This window comes from Tachysurus vachellii, chromosome 14 (genome assembly GCF_030014155.1).
Source record: "Tachysurus vachellii isolate PV-2020 chromosome 14, HZAU_Pvac_v1, whole genome shotgun sequence".
Classification (NCBI taxonomy): Eukaryota; Metazoa; Chordata; class Actinopteri; order Siluriformes; family Bagridae; genus Tachysurus; species Tachysurus vachellii.
The window spans coordinates 11,198,851-11,216,622 of record NC_083473.1 but is presented as its reverse complement, the minus strand read 5'-3'; the positions used below and the strand labels follow the sequence as shown (position 1 = coordinate 11,216,622).

At 37.1% G+C, this 17,772-nt stretch overlaps 1 protein-coding gene across 1 annotated transcript in view; it reads left to right on the top strand.

The window, feature by feature from the left end:
• The first annotated feature begins 6,378 nt into the window (after positions 1-6,378).
• b4galnt4a (beta-1,4-N-acetyl-galactosaminyl transferase 4a) overlaps positions 6,379-17,772 on the top strand; it is a 125,001-nt gene continuing 113,607 nt past the window's right edge. Inside the window, exon 1 of the mRNA XM_060887182.1 lies at positions 6,379-7,690. Within this exon, the coding sequence (XP_060743165.1) occupies positions 7,549-7,690 (142 nt within the window). The 5' untranslated portion in view covers positions 6,379-7,548. The remainder of the gene's footprint in view (positions 7,691-17,772) is intronic.

The following is a 17,772-nucleotide window of genomic DNA, read 5'->3' as shown; positions in this document are numbered from 1 at the left end:
CACTCATCATGCAGAATTTTTGTAAAAAACACTGGAGGGTTTTCGAGCATGAACCGCCTTTTTAAGGTCATGCCTCAGCATCTCACTAGGATTCAGGTCAGGACTTTGACTAGGCCACTCCATAGTCTTCATTTTGTTTTTCTTCAGCCATTCAGAGGTGGACTTGCTGGTGTGTTTTGGATCATTGTCCTGCTGCAGAACCCAAGTTCGTTTCAGCTTGAGGTCACGAACAGATGGCCGCACATTGTCCTTTAGGATTTTTTGGTAGACAGCAGAATTCATGGTTCCATTTATCACAGCAAGTCTTCCAGGTCCTGAAGCAGCAAAACAGCCCCAGACCATCACACTTCCAGCACCATATTTTACTGTTGGAATAATGTTCTTATTCTGAAATGCGGTGTTACTTTTACACCAGATGTAATGGAACAGACACCTTTCAAAAAAGTTAAACTTTTGTCTCGTCAGTCCACAGAGTATTTTCCCCAAAGTCTTTGGGAATTATCAAGATATTTTCTGGCAAATCTGAGATGAGCCTTTATGTTCTTTTTGCTCAGCAACGGTTTTTGTTATTTGTTGGGGTTTTTTTCGCTCTTGGGGTAATTTTGGCCGCTCCTGGGAAGGTTCACCACTGTTCCATGTTTTCGCCATTTGTGTATAATGGCTCTCACTGTGGTTCACTGGAGTCCCAAAGCTTTAGAAATGGCTTTATAACAGACCGATAGATCTCAATTACTTTCTTTCTCATTTGTTCTTGAATTTCTTTGGATCTCGGCATGATGTGTAGCTTTTGAGGATCCTTTCGTCTACGTCACTTTGTCGGTCAGGTTTATTTTTTACTCATGAGAAAAAAGAAGCTTATTGAATTACCAATAAACCAAAACACACATCTTTCTGACTGAGACTCTTTCCAAAATTGCTAAATTTTCATTTAATCTATGGACACTCCACATAAATGTTAATAACAAATAGATGTTCTCATTAGTTTTTTCAGATTATAACATATATTTTCTGTGTTATAAAATGGTCTGTAAACAGAGATTTAATTAACTAGCATATTTTTTTTAAACTTTACTGTAAAGAAAGAAAAGAGAAGCTGATAACGCTGATAAATGTTTATAGCTGCTATAGCACAAGTGATAAGAGGAAACATCTTGTCTGGCTAAAGCTCCACAACATCGAATATAACTAAAACATAAAAAGAATATAATGCATTTTGTTTATTACTAAATAAAAATATTGCAATGAAGAGCTTAGTAAATACTGACAGGTTCATAAATGGCTGTATTAATAATATCATTCACTATAAATAACTTTTAATTCAGAAGTTAATAGAGTGTACAGACATTCTGCTATTTCTGTTTCTCACAAAGCTTAATCCTAAATTGATGCTCTCTCTCTCTCTCTCTCTCTCTCTCTCTCTCTCTCTCTATCTCTATCTCTCCCTCTCGATTAATCTCCTTGATTTTAATTTGCAGCTTCTTTTCTATATTACATGGTGTTATTTTTCCAGATGCTTCCCTGCCTGGATTCATTTAAGCCACAGACTGTGTGTAAGATTTCTTTGTTACGTTTCTTTCACTGGCAAAGTCTGAATTTTTTGCTAGTTGTGGAAAGACCCAAAAGAACTACACAGGAATCTAGACACCAAACACACCATAAATAAATATATTAACTGATATGTACTGCTAAACAAATACCTACTTAAAGAAAATATTACTGTATCCACAATTACATATGTTTCTGTGCTAGTTGTTACTATAGAAACAATACTGTAGTAGAGTAAAATGAGTGCATTTATATAAATCTCACAGCTTTTTAAATCATTAACCTCTTAAAAGCTTAAGATTCTCTTAGTGTAAAGATCATCAGCCGTAAAAAGACTTCATCAGGAACCTTAAACCGATTGTATTAAAGAGGGATGGGTAGATCTGAGTGCCATAGATTCCAGTGGCTGCTCGATCATTTGCAATTTCTCTAAGGAACAGCAATGTTGTTAAAGATGACAGAATTATAGCTTGTGCAAGGGGAGAGATGGTATTTTAGATATCTTTGAGCTCCTCCCATAGATCTCAAGGGTAGAGATAAAGCAGTTCTCCAACCATGTTTGGAGGTGGAAACACAAGAGCATTTAAGAGATTACTGTGTTTCTATTAAAACTTAACTCTGGTACATGATACAGTATCTAAGAACAGTATAATGTCATGTGCTATGTTGTAGTAGAACCTTTTTCTCACATGGGGAAACATAAAAGAAAGAAGAAAGTCATATGAAACATCAACACACACACATACACACACACACACACACACACACACACACACACACACACACACACACACACACACACAAACCCCTTATAGCCTTTAGCTATCTTTCACATCCAATCTAAAGACACGAATAGCCTCCTTTCACTGCCACATGCAACAACATCCAGTAAATTCCATTAGGATTTATAAGGTTAGTCAAACAGAGGATGCAGCAGCGGTAGCTCCATCTATACATCTTTATTGTTGCATCTATCTTGTATAAAAAAAAAAAAATATTGCAGCTGCCACTTCATCACCCCTGAAATTCCCTAGAATCTTAATCACACACCTTTTCAATTAGAGTAGTGTAGTTACTAAATGATTAAATAGTAGTTACTAAGTAATGTGCTATACGCTAACAGAATAGTAACCCGGTCTTAACTGATTAATATGCTTAATGGTTTAAAAAAGTAGGCTCAAAAAATGAGTCACCATGGAGAGAAACTGGTTGGTAAGCAGCAACTGTTGGTGTAGGAGAGTTGCCCAGGCCTCTGTTGAAAACCTGTCCGGATTCATAATCCACTTGACATTTCATCGGAGGTTGGCCAGATTAAAGTAATACCACACCTGCTTTAGAGAGAGCAAAACAATGAGAAACAAGATTCTCCTTGGGAGGAGTGGATAAGAAAAAATGAGAGCTTGTGACCACAGGAGAAGAGCTGACCTTTCCCTGAGTGCCATCGTCACTCCTTTTTCTTTTTTTTTTCTTGCAGCTTTAACTATGCTCCCATGTTGTAATAAATACAACACTGCTGACAGCTAGACCTGTCAACCTGTGCACTGCTTACAGAGCCACTCTTCTTTCATGACTTGTACTGGACAGCAAGTGCATCCAGGCATGTCATGTTAGCCACACTTGTCTCTCATGGTGATAAGACAGTGTTGAAAATTGCATGCCAAAATTTCAAATAATCACATTATTACAATCCTGAACAAAAGCTTGTATTTGCAAATAAGTGCTATAAAGCTATTGACTAATAGCATTCAAAAACAATAAGCTTGAATAATAATGCAGAATTGCATAAACCTGCAGCAAAATCTTCATGAAATAATATTGAAAATAAAATTTGATATTTTGTTTCCTACTGCTAACAAATTACAGAATTCCAGAATTACAAAATATACGTTTATACGGAAGTGCTGATGAATGCTAGAGTCTGATTGGTTAGAATGTTTTTATATTATATATTTCCTTTAATATATAAAATAAAAGAGAATCTGCTAAAGGAATAATGTTTATAGCTGCTATAACACAAGTGATAACAGGAAACAATTTACCTCAACATCAAAAAGGACTAGAACATAAAGTGAATATATGAATGTATAATGTGTCATTCATTAATAAATTAAAAATATTGAAATTACTGGTACTCTGATGTTGTAGCAATGTAGGACACAATGTAGAAGACATTTCACAACCTGCTATTAGGAATAAATCCACTGTTGTTTTTTTCTATAATACGCCCTGTCTTATTTTATTCCTTACTTAGCATTAGTCATGTTATTTCTCATTAGAGGCTTAGCAAATACCGACAGTTTCATAAATGGCAGTATTAATCATATAACTTATAATAAAAAAACATTCAGAGGCTAATAGAGTGTATCAGACATTCTGCTATTTTTGTTTCCTCACAAAGCTTAATCCTAAATTGATGCCTGACTTGGCATAAGCGCTAAACAGTGTTATGTTAGGAATGTTTTCGAAAAGTCTAAATCAACTGGAACGTCTGTTATGAGTGCTGTGTTCAGACACTTTTTTCACATGTAAAGCACAATATGTCAAACATTTGCTAAGTCAGATATTATTCTTTAGGCATCTGGATTTCTATATCATGATTTTTTTTGCTCCCATATAATAATAAATCTGTGTATTCTCACTAAAATATGTTATTGCAAAGGCAATTTTCAAACAATGGCTCATTAATGTGTCAGCATTCTCTCTCTCTCTCTCTCTCTCTCTCTCTCTCTCTCTCGATTAATCTCTTTAATTTGCAGCTCTTGTTCTGTATTATATGGTGTAATTTTTCCAGATGCTTCCCTACCTGGCTTCCTTTAAACCGCAAACTGAGTGTAAGATTTCTTTGTTACTTTTCATTCACTGAATGAATTTTGCTGCTACTTGGAACAAAGACCCAAAAGAACTACACAGGGATCTAGACTCCAAACACAACATAATTAAAAACATGAACAAAACAAATTATTTGCTGGCTGTAAGCATAAATTAGGATGTAAGGAAAATGGTTTGTAGATTGCTAAAAGATTTCAGTGTCTATATAAAAGGATTCGGTGTGGCATCAGAAAGAGGAACATAATAAACATGAGTATAGAAGTGTTCTTATTTATTTGAATAACTAGTAATTTGTGGGTAATGTAGAAGTGACCTTCAACAGTCCTCTGTACATCTTTTGCATAGATCATTCCAACACACCAAACTGCCCACTCGAAAAATAGTAAAAGTTCAGTCCTGGTCACTGGGTGGGAAGCAGGAGACAGGATCACACTAAAGATTGGCAAACACCTAATTATGTTGTTGTTGTTTTGGCTGCTTCCCATTCAGGTTCACCACAGTAGCTCAGCTGGTCCACATATTTCATTTTTGCACAGGTTTTACGTCGGATGCCCTTCTTCCCATTTTATCCAGGCTTGGGACCAGCACTAAGAGTTAACTCTTGAACTGCTGGATTAGCTCCCTGCCTGGGAATCGAACCCAGGCCATGGCAATGAGGGTCCTGTGTTCTGCCGCTGGACCACCAAGAGGCAAACACCTAATTATGTATGGTAGAAATTAGCATTTTTCAAGCATGACTTGTTCCTTTTTGAAAAATAAATGACCACATCATAACACTACTCCACCATCTTCAATTCTCTAGAGTTTCTAAAAATACCTACAAGTTAGTAATGATAATTTAAATCAACATAATCAACATAACATTCATTAAGTCTGTATTAAGGCACAGAAGTTGTGAAATATCTCAGGGACAGAGTGATTTAAGGTCAGTTTGACTGGTGAGGCTTATTTCAGCCCTGCACCTCCCTTATGAGCATACTTAGCTCAGACAGAATGAGTTTACTGAATATGCTTACAAAGTAAATCTTCTTCTTCACTGACCTCTTCCTCCTTACGGATTGGCAATGTAAATGCAATTTCCACTATGGAATGATAATAATAAAGATAACGATATTAATAAATGAACTATTATGTATGTAAGCCGTAGAAAAAAGAAACAGGATAGTGTTGGCACCTTACAGCTTGGGTCCTTGGAGCAATTTTCACCAGTGCCTGCAAGGGTCTCCTCTGGCCTATAAAATTAATAATGATTATGATAATGATAATAATAATAATAATAATAATAATAATAATAATAATAATAATAATGATGATGATGATGATGATGATGATGATGATTGTTATTATTATTATTATGATAACAACAACAACAACAACAACAACAACAATAATAACAATAATAACAATAATAACATGAAGGCTACATTATCTACATTTATTTTAAATTATAAAAATGCACAAAACCTACAGGAACAACAAATAAAAACAACAGCAATAATGATGATGATGATGATGATGTTTATGCAGGTTTTTTTTTTTTAACATTATTATAATTCTATTGTATCATAATAAATATTTAAAGCAGTAACTGCTCATGGCATAAAAAATCATTTAGAATTTAAACTGAAATGAAAAAATATGACTGTTTATTTTTAAGCAAATCAACATTCCAAATAAAAACAAACGTACTCATTTTTCGACAAAGTTGACAGTTTGCTGCTTTTTCCTATTAACAGGTGCTTGAGTAAACATACCGCTGCTGATGACTGCAAATGACGTCGTATTCCACATATAGTGCACTTACGGAGAACGCAGGCGCCGTTACGTTCGTGCCCTACGTAGTGCACTTAGATAGGACAGAATTGGACATTTAAAATTCGGCCGCTGATTCGCCGCGCCACTGACGCTCGTAGCTCGTCCTATGATAGGTCAAAGCTCATTACGGCCCCGCCCAAGTTCGGTTGCCCGGCAGCGTCATGGATGCTCAACTGAGGAGCGACAGAAACGAGAGCAGGAGAGTCGCCGTCGCGCTGGGAAGGAAGTGGGAAAATTAAGGATTCAGGAAAATTAATTTATTTACAAAACAGCCTTATGGTCCAGAGGTACTTTTCTAAATCGCGACGCGTGACATAAAGAAGCAGAGGAGGAAGAGAGGCGGCAGGAGGCAGCGCGCAAGAATGGAAATTCTATTCAATTCTACTCTCGTGGTTCCGGTGGCGTTTCTGACAGGTTACTGTACATCGGATGCGTGTGTGCGTTGTGAAACCTGCTAGGTGAGAAAAGCTGCGCGCACACGTCCGTGGTGATGTGCAGACGCACTGACACAAACATCGCACTTCAGCTCACACTTACCGACAGTTGGACCCGGGAATGACCGAATCTCACCGTTTTTAATATCCTCACATCATTCAGTCATTTATTTATATCACTGAATGTCTTTGGAACCGTCACCCAGGGTGAGATATCACATGGTTAATGCGCGCGCGCGTCTGAGAACCAGGAATGAAACATATACCGGGTTTTAAAGAGAAATGTCCAAAATATAATAATAAAGAAATGAATATTGTCTGTGTAATAACGCGTACAGTGTAACAGAGCTGAAATCTGCTGCTGTAAATGAGCACATGAGAAGAGGGACAGTCTTGTGGCCTAAACGTTGTAGAAAGTTCAATCTAAAACCCAGTAAAAGGATGTCGGAGGGCTGGAGGTGTGACTCTGAGACTGAGGCATGAGCAGAGGTTAGTGTCAGTCAGTGAGGCCACGCACAAAGAGGATTGCACCGGATTAGAGCGCAACTCCTACCACCTGAAAGTCGAGAGTCTGACTGTTGGGTTGTTTTGTTTCACGCCGTTTTACGCACCGGAAACGTCTTTACACACGGTGACGAGACATAAAAAAAAATCTAAAAAGTCATCATTGCGGATATCCGTCTGCAGCATCTTGAGCATCTCCAGCATCTTGAGCATCTTGAGCATCTCCAACACGGGTCGGAAAAATGACTCGAGCATCCAGACGGACGTCACTGTGTGACTTGTGAGTGTGTGTCTTAAACCCAAGCGCGCGCTTCGATTCGGACCTGTTGAGGCGGCGCGGCGTGGAATGTCGTTGTGCACGAGCCCGGTGTGGCGGAGGTGAGCGCACGCTGTCCGTTTCCCGCTCCGGCTTATTGCGAGGATGCTGCGCTTCCCGGTAAAGAAAATCAGAAAGCAGTTCAAGCTGCTACTGTTGCTCGTGCTGCTCACTTTCGCCGTGTGGTTCACCTACCTGCACATCAACCAGGGCAAGTCCATCCGACTACACTTCAACTACGGCAAAGGTACGGAACAAGCGCGCGCACTGAGCTTGTGCAGGCTGTTGAATCCTGCACTAGCTGCAGTCAGTCGAGTGGAATTTGTGAGATTACTGAGATTTGTTTCCCAAAAACTAACAAAGATACAAAAACAAAGTTTACTTGAGATTTTAATGCATCTTTTTCTGCTGCATTATGTTGAGGTTGTCAATGTTTTTTCTTTCTACAACACTTGTAGGTCAAAGTGGTTTGTAAGTCACTGACGTATGAAGAGAAACACGAAAGTATATCTGGTGATAAATGAGAAGTTCTCCAAAACACCAGTGACATGCATTAAGACAATTTCTGTTCACTCAGTAAAAATAATGGCTTTACTTTTTTCTGAGGTGGTGTACCAGTCTTTTACATATTTTTATATTTCACCTGGAAACGTTAAGATTTTGTAACTTTCAAGGTATTTAAATAAGTTGGATTTTAAATGTACAATACATGCACCTTTCTAGGATATAAGACACATTTGAAAGGTACAAAAGGTGTATGCATCAGTATAACACCCCAGCCATAGTGTGTGTGCCTAATCCATGTAATATTAGTTGACTTTCATTAGTCTGCATTCATGGCATGAAATACATCAGTATGTTAAATGTAAATGACTTTTGATTCAGCATTTCAGCTGCATCTCAATTTGAATATTGATGCTGGACCTGTGATGCTGGACCTTAAAGGAAGAGATTTCTGTCAAATAGTTTACAAAACATGTCCAGACTCCTCTACAGTCACAGCATCATGCACAGTTCTAATAAACAAAAGAAAAAATCACTTTTTCACAGCAAAATCCTTGGTGTGTTAAATTAACACCTTTAGTGTTTATCCAAGTCCAGATGGACCCAAATGAACAGTGGAACACAAGCAATCTGGCAGTATGGTGCAGTCACGCTCTCAAGTCGCGTGGTTCCAGTTGTGCCCTTTTACTGTGTGTTGAGGAAAAACAAATTGTGCAAAGAGCATCGTCAGACAAATTAATTATGCACTTTCACTACGGTGAGGTTAGCTGGAGCTGAGTGCATTATGCAATAGGAAACGTGGTCCTTTCATTAAAGATTAAAGATTAAGCAGTGATGCTGAGGTCATGTCATGATGTTAAGCTTAAGTAATGCTGTCGAATTGTAATATTGCTATTTTCTACTAGTCATCAGCAAGTGAATGTCTATAACGTGCAGCTAAAGGGAATTTTTATATTGGCTAATGAGGTATTTATTCTCTTCTGTCAGAATAACAGCAGACCATAAAACCTTTAGTGCTTCTTGTAATTGAAAATGATTTAGGAGAGTAAAACAAAAGTCAGGAAGTGGCATGTAAAAAGGTATCGTTTTCAAGCAAGCCACTCTCATGCCCTGGGTAGTATGAAGGTGAAGTGGGTTCGGGTAGTGCTGCGTGCAGTGCATTGACATTTCTCAGCTAGCAGATTTATGATTGGAGGTAAAGACTGGACTGACTTTGGCCTGCTGTAAATACATTGCTGCCAGATTTATTCATTGGCTTAAGAAGTCTGTTTTCCTCTCTGAGTGAGCAAGGTGTCTGAATGCATTTCTTCCCTTTGCATTGCTGCTTTGTTCTCTGCCTAGTTTTTCTATACTAGTATATTACTTCTAAACATTTATAGAACTAATGTAACTAACGATATAAGTTCTTTTGTTATTGCTTTTATAAAACTTCCCTAAACACCCAAAATCCAAAGAATCCACACCATGCCAAAGGACAGCAGTTAGCCACGTCAGACTGGAAATAAACTCCATAGAGTGTTAATGACTACTTTTGTTTGTTTGAACCAAATATCCCTCCACCATGAAGTGCTAGCCGTTTATCCACAGTTAGAAATAGCATGTAAAATATAAGATACCCGTTAAGAAGGAGTTGTCAAGATGAAGCTACTGTACAGTAGCCACAAGATTGTTTAACACTGGTGCTAATGCTGCATCACCGGGCGTTGTATCACACACAGTGGAAAGCACGATCTGCCCTCTTCCACATACATGAGCTTACAGACAACTCCTACAGTATTAGCATGTGCAGCTGTTATTGATGGGGAGAGAGTGTATTTATGTAAAGCTGCTTTGTGACAATATCGGTTGTTAAAAGCACTGTACACTGTACACTGCACTGTACTGTACTGGTTACATGGCTCAGAATTAAACTTGTTTTCCAAGCCATTTTGAATACAGAATTATATTCTATATTTTGAAATATAACTAACAAATGAGCAGCATGTGAGCTCTCTTGAAAGTGGCATCTGCTTTGCTTTGCTCACTTCCTTGTCAATTCTCTGGCCCATATTTTCTACGTTAAGCAACCAGTTCTAGAGCACTTTTTTTTGATGGTGTCTGAAGACTATTCAACATGCTTAATTGGCTCAGACAAGAGCTGAATAATGCCAGAGGTTCAGGACACACTGCAAAAATTACAGGAGGCGGTCAGCGATCGGCACTTGTTTGTGTATGCTAGCTGACAATTTAGCTTTGTGTGTTAGCACCCTATCTGCTAGCTTGGCAGGTATTTGCATATTGAAGCATGAAAGAACGCTAATGTTTTAAGTTGTATACTGTTGTGTAGTTGTAGTTTATATATGCTGACTATGAATGGTGTACTGAAAGGTGCTACTTTATACTGTGCTACAGAATACATAACAAACTGCTGATTAAATTCTAATATTTCATATATATATTTTATAGTTAAGTGCTGCTGAACTCGTTGTGCTTCAGCTCTGTTCTCTACCTACCCCAAACTACCTCAATCATATCCCAGAGCCATCTGCTTCTGACCACACTAGTGTTCAAGTGCGCACCAAATCAGTCTCCTCCAAGCACAGAAAGCTCTCTTTCTCTCCACTTATGCCTGTGGAATCATTCAAGTGCAAATTGCTTCACTAATCCTAAATTAGCTTAGTAATGCTTATGGAAAATACCACACCAAAGTGAATTGAAATAAAATAAAAAAATAAAAAACAAACAAACAAACAAACAAAAAAAAACACCCAGACAAATGACACCATTGAGCTACAGAAATAGTGTAGTGCCTCCCAAATAGCCACATTATATTTGTACCTCAGGACACACAGTGGTCACTTTATAGCTCAGGATTCAGGAAAATGTTCTAAGAGGGTGGTTTTAGTTCCACACACATGACCTGTTCCTGAAACAGAAGACTTTTGAGCTGTGTGAAAAGTAACAGTGAAGAAACGAACAGACACGAGCATTTGGTGCAGGTAAGAGTTGGGCTCTGATTCTTTGTATAAAGGATGTATTGTATTCAGTGTGAAAAAAGTCAGATCTTATTCCTGAAGCTTATTTAAATAGAGGAGTGAAAAAAGGCAAGGTAACGGGAGTATTCAAGGGCGCAGTTGGGGGCAGGTTGACAGGTTGGTCACAGGGAGAGACAGAGCCTACGCCTATGGGGAAAGGTCACAGGAGCGAGTGTGACTAGAGCTTAAAGGGGGAAAAAACCCAGCCGTGCTCTCCTGTTACAACTCTTTTAAGGAAAGAAGTTAATGTATACACTGAAGTCTCCTGCTTTTGAAAGGCTACCCAGAATAAACCATATAACTTAACAAGTAAGAATGGCTAAAGTTAGACTGAGGTGGGAATTAAACCTAGCATGAAATCCTATAAATCACAACTAATGAATGACATTTCTGTCAACCAGGAACACAGTGGCTTAGTGGTTAACACTTTGCCTTTCACATCCGGGGTTGGGGCCTTGATTTCCTGTATCCAATGACACTGCAAGTTCTCCCTGTGCCTCACTGGTTTACTTCAGGTACTCTGGTTTCCTCCCACAGTACTTGTGTTGTAGGCTGATTGGACTCTTTAAATTATATGTAGTTTGTGTGTGTGATTATGCCCTGTGGTGGAATGGCACCCTGGTCATGGTGTCCCCCTTTATTCTGCACTGAGTCCCAGGTGCCAGGCTCCCCTCAGTCCTGTGTAGGTTAACTGGTACAGAAAATGGTTAGGTTATCTATGTGTATAACGATTGCCTAAAGTTGGTGACTGATCCTACATTTCTAAGCTCTGTTAAATTTTTGAATCTGGTTGGTCAGAAGGTGATAATTAATTTTCTCAAACAGCAGCCATAATTCAAATCACAGGTTTATATAGTTTATATGCACTTTCACTAATATGTTATCATCTCTATCATAACAGCTCATTCACAGCGATTCAATAAAATGGTCATTTCCAGTTGCTCAGTAACATGACATGAGAAAGAGAGAAAGAGAGGCTGATGAGTGGATGACTGTTTATAGCTGATGCAGCATGAGTGATAACAGGAACTACCTTATCTTCCTGACAACATTAAATGTAACCATAAATGGTTAAAAATTTTGATGTGTCATTAATAATTATGAGAATTTTTTAAATTGTAGTCACAGGCAAATTACCGTGATATAGAAGGAATAAAAAATATCAGGTAGTTCTGTTATGGGAAAATGATCTCCACATGGACAGTAACTCCACTGTGGTATTGATTATAAGCACATGTTATGTTTTAATCCTTATGTAACATTAGGGCTGGGCGATATGGCTGAAAACTGTATCACAATATCAGTGCTTCATATCGGTCGATATCGATAATTATTGAACTTTTTTATGGCCCATTTAAAATAAGGACCAGGAGAAAAATATATTACATTTAAACATTTTTATTTTAAACTTAACCTTCCTCTTATCGTAATCCCTTCAGTTATTAAGACAGAAATGTCAACAAGCAGGAAAACTCAAATAATTATAATGTAAACACAAGTCTAAAGTCACAATGAACACTTAACAATTATCTCTTAACATTTAAGGTGCAAAATGAAAGAAAATGTAAGAAATGCTTAATAAAGTGTAATAAAATAGTGCAAAGTGTTAAATATAAACATAGAGAAACCTGAGAATTTAGTGCAAGTTTAGTGCTAGGAAGTTCACTAGCTGTTCACCTTTTGGTGAATAAAGTGTTTTAAAATATGTGCAGTGTTTTGTAAACATAAATAAAACTGAGGTAGACTGATACATCTGTAATATAAAACACAAACCTGATACAGTACAGTAACATTGTATGAAATATAAAACCTGCAGAAATATGAAAAAGTAACTCAAGTTATTCTTACTCTAATCATACTTGAAGTTGAACTATTCAAGTATATTTTCGTAGACTTATAATTAGGGCTGTAGCTATCGAATATTTTAGTAATCAAGTATTCATCGATTAATCTAGTAATCTGATAAAATGTATTTTGCTTAATTAAAGAGCAATATTAAATATACAAGAGAAAATAAGACGTGTCTCTCAAAATGACTAACTAATCGGTTTCCTTTTTTAGAAAAATTAACTTTTATTTTTTAAATGCATAGTGTGCAATGCATACAACAATATTTTCTATCAAAAATAAACATTTAGATATTACCCATTGTTTCTGTACTTGTACTGTGAACAATGACAAAGTTGACTGAGAAGAATTAAGCACATTTAAGTGTCATACATTCTGGGTTTTAAATTAACCCTTTTCTGAGATGCAAAAACAAAAAAATAAATTATTTTCAAATTACTTTTTAAAAGTATCAAAACTAAGGCATACATTAAAATAAATAGTAATAATAATACAAAAATACTGCCTTTAAGTCATGCAACTTAACTTTCAGAACTAAAAGATTCTAAATCTACAGCTCAGGCATAACAAACTTTACTGTCTAATTTGGAATGCTTTGTGGTATTTAAGAGGCAACTTGAACATGGTATTTAAGAGGCAAAACAGGAACAGGACCTAGAGACCATGCATGGTTTCACACCGAGTGCTTTAAGCATATATATATTAATCAGAATATAGAAGTCTCTTTCTCTCTCTCATCGTGTGTGTGTGCTTTAAAAGTCTTTAAAGTAGCATGTGTTTGTAATGAAAAAAGGTATCAACATGCTCAGAACTGAGGCTTGCACTGCGCTTTGAAGAAATGTTTCCTGCTGCTGAAAAAAGACGCTTTGATGGTGTCCCAAACCTTGGACATTTTCTGTCGTTTTCTCCTGTTGGTTTCTTCTCTTTGCTCATTGACATTGTTATCGTGCCCTTACATTTTGCAGCCCGCACGCGAAAATAGCCCACACACAAAATAATTGCACAAGAACGTGACGTGAGCTTTAAAATAAATTAAAAGAGGCTTCGAGGCAGAGGAATTTGCCTCGAATAATTTTTGTAATCGAGTTACTAGAGGAATCGTTTCAGCCCTAGTTATAATATCCAAAAAACTGCCGTACTGGCGAGCTGACTTTTCCTCTTTTATTTACAATTTCCTCGCCCGCTGCGGCTCATTTTCTGCTTATCAGTTACCGGTTACTGAAGAGGAATCCAGCACCAGCACGAGACAACGATATGGCGCAACCAAACTTGATACTGTTACATGATCAGCTGTTAGAGTGTCACTCCCCAAGTTGCTAGGTTACCAGAGAGCGAGTGCCTTTGGTTGCATTTGTTAATGCAACCAAACTTGCTTCGCAACCTCTGTTTTCTTTCCAACGAAGAATAAAAAATATCGAACGTCTTATCGAGCACATTTTTTATCGCTATCGATCACGTGTCTATCGCGATACATATCGTTATCGTTTTATCGCCCAGCTCTATGTAACATATTTAGAGCATATAGAACGTTATACAAGTCGATAAAAACCAGCCTTTTTGTTCACAACTCCTGCAAAGTTCAGCTGAATATTAAAATTGCACACACACACACACACACACACACACACACACACACACACACACACACACACACACTGATTTCTATAGCCAGACCTGTGGGGTGCAGCACTTCTACATTCGCCTTCAATAGGAAATGAAGCAGAAGGCATTTTTTGCATGTGATTTGCCAAAAGTCATTTTAACAGCAAAATATTTTCTTCTCATTGTCATTTTTTTTCTGAGGGTGTGCACACAAATTGTCTGGCTGGTAATAATTGAATTTTCTATTCTCTAGTGTTAGGTATTTTAGGTTTGCTAGCACCAAGGAACCTAAGCTTTATGTAAACAAGGGGTTTTTGGAGCATAGCCATCCCTATTCTTCCCACAGGATTGTGTTGGCTTTAAGCACTGCCAAACTACTTTCACACCCATTGCACTCGAATACTGTTGTCAACATTGTGCACGGGGATGATATGGGTCCTGTACACAATACTATTCGATTTGTACCTTAACTCATTGCAGAATATATAAGAAGTTTATATGTAAGCATGTGGCGCTTATATGATGAATGGTTACAGTGTTTTCGAGCTTGTTTAAATTGTAAGCTCAAGGATTTCAATAATAAACCAACACAATTTTCAGTCACTAAAATGTGTGCCTGAGGAATGCATTGATCATAGGAGGAATTATTCTATATTACTCTTGAAATCCTATAGTAGATTTATATATAGGGCATATTGATATATTGGGAAACTGCTGAAAAGCTCTGCTGCATTGAAGTTGCCGTTACTTTACAGTAAGTGATCCAGCTGAAGAAGCAAGATTACAATCTGCCATGAAAGAGCCACTTTCTCCAGCTGATCACTGCAGAGGCTTTTGTTGTGGTTGTAAATGAAAAGGTCACCTTCATACTGGGATTTTCATACAATTATGAGCATGTGGTTGCACTGAGACAGGCACTTTATTATCCACAACCGTTTTCCTCTCATCAAATTCATGTCAGAATAGCGATCCAGTCACAATTTTATTTAAATTGCTATTGTGAAGGAGAAAAACATGATGGGGTTAAAGGAAAATAATCAGTGACAGGCAGTTTAGTGCTACCACATAGTGCCACTTTCTTCTAACAGCATTTCCTCTGTATCAGTGTTCTATTCTTTAGAGCAATCTCCCAACACTTACAGCACTATATATATATATATATATATATATATATATATATATATATATATATATATATATATATATATATACTACCTTATCTCCTTTATCTAACTTCTATATATACTGTATAGGAAAAAGGGGATGAAACGCTACTATCATGACACAGGAGACAAGAGATAAAGGCATGTCTTTACTAACCAACCTGTGAGTTCATGTATATGGAAAAGGACAGTTGGTTAGTTCTTTTCTTTCCTCTGAGCACGTTACACTCTGCACTGTGATGTAGTATGAGCAGCAGTTTGAAAAGATGCAGTGGTTGACTTCATGTGTATAAGGGAAAGTACAGCCTAGCTTTCAGCCTTCCTGGTTAGTCGATGTGATGGAGAAGTGCTGACTGTGGTAAAAACTGGCAAATGACCTAATTGGGAAGGAATAAAATGATTTAAATGTATATCACATTTCTTTTCATGTGGCAGCCTCAGGTCTGCTTTCTGCAAGCTTACACAGAACAAATTTGTACTCTTAGCCTCAGAAGCAGGGCCACAATAAAACAGCTTGAAAAACAACCACTTAATATCTAACTAAATGTCATTTGTCTGAGTGCTGCAAATAAAAAGCATGCAGGTGTTTGGTATTGGCTTCTGATGTCGGTGGTGTGACTGACATCTAAAGTGGCTTTGCCTCTAGGTGGTCCGATCAAAAGCAGCTTTCAACAGTGCTCATGCTGAGATGCGCAATTGCACCTTGACTTACATTGTCATGGTTTGATTCACCTTTCAACCACAGAGCCCCGTAACACCTTCCCTTCAGCAATTCGAGAGTTTTAAACAGTGCAAAAATGACTGGATTACAGCTACAGGATGAGAAAGATATAACAAAACTATATCACAATATTTCTTCATCACAACATCTATCATGATATATATGTTTATTAACAAACTGGCAGTAAAATAGTAGTTACATTTAAAAATAAACAAATGAGTTTATTTAAAGTGTAATGAAGCATAAGTAAAATACTAAAGTAAAGATAAAGGCTTGTAACTTGTAGGTATTTTTAGAAACTCTAGAGAATTGAAGATGGTGGAGTAGTGTTATGATGTGGTCATTTATTTTTCACCAAGGAACAAGTCATGCTTGAAAAATGCTAATTTCTACCATACATAATTAGGTGTTTGCCTCTTGGTGGTCCAGCAGCAGAACACAGGACCCTCATTGCCATGGCCTTTAGTAAAAATTTGCTAAAATTCCACGTCAAATGTTTCCAAAGTTTGTTATTGTTTTTTATACAAAAAAAAGCTAAAAAGTTGTAATTGATCTACGTATCAAATTACTGAGCCCCAGGCTATATCAAAGTAAAACAATTACACGTTACATGAGCATGCAAAGACAAGAAGCACCAGAGACTTACAGCCAGAGACTTACAGCTGCATTTACCAAGAAACAGTTCCAGATAAATGAAGTGATGAACATTATAAATCGTTAAACCTTTTATAAAATAGTTTTTTTTTTGTTGGATAAACTGTAATCATTAAAAAATTCACCATAAATAAAACAAATATGAAAATATGCCTAAAAAAATTAATTGTTGTGGAAATTAATGAGAAGACATGAAGAAAGCCACACAAGTACAGTAACATGGTATTATTCCTATTAAAATATTAGTTTATTTTACTTTGTAAAATTAAGTAATTTAAACTGGAAATATTGGAGTAATGGCAGAGTTACTAATATCAAGTTTTACTTTTGCCTCCCCAGCTGAAGTTGTCTTGTCATTAACAGCGATTATCTTAAGCTGTATAATAATAACCCAGTCTTATTAATACACTGGGATTTTTATTGCTTTAAAAATCTGCATTGAGTTGCTGCTATAATAATCACAGTAGCTTGCAACTTTTGCACCCTTGCTAGACTCTCAAGTCCTCCTGAAGAGCTTCAAGATCTTTGACTCAGAGCACACACTTTTCAAATGAGCTGTCAAGCTTACACTCATTTCCATTCTTTTTTCGAGTTTCACATATCAGCAAGAATCTATTGTCTTTGACACTGGCTTCAAATCAGTTCTACTTTTCCCCCCTCAGTTTATTTCTTGGTCGTTAGATTAGACATTGGCCATTTTGTCAGGATAGATGACTGGTGAATGGAACAGAATCACATAGTATACATAATAATGTGGAAATGCAACTTGAAAAAATGTAATCAGAAGATAAATATTTACCTGATATCCTTTTATGAAATAAAA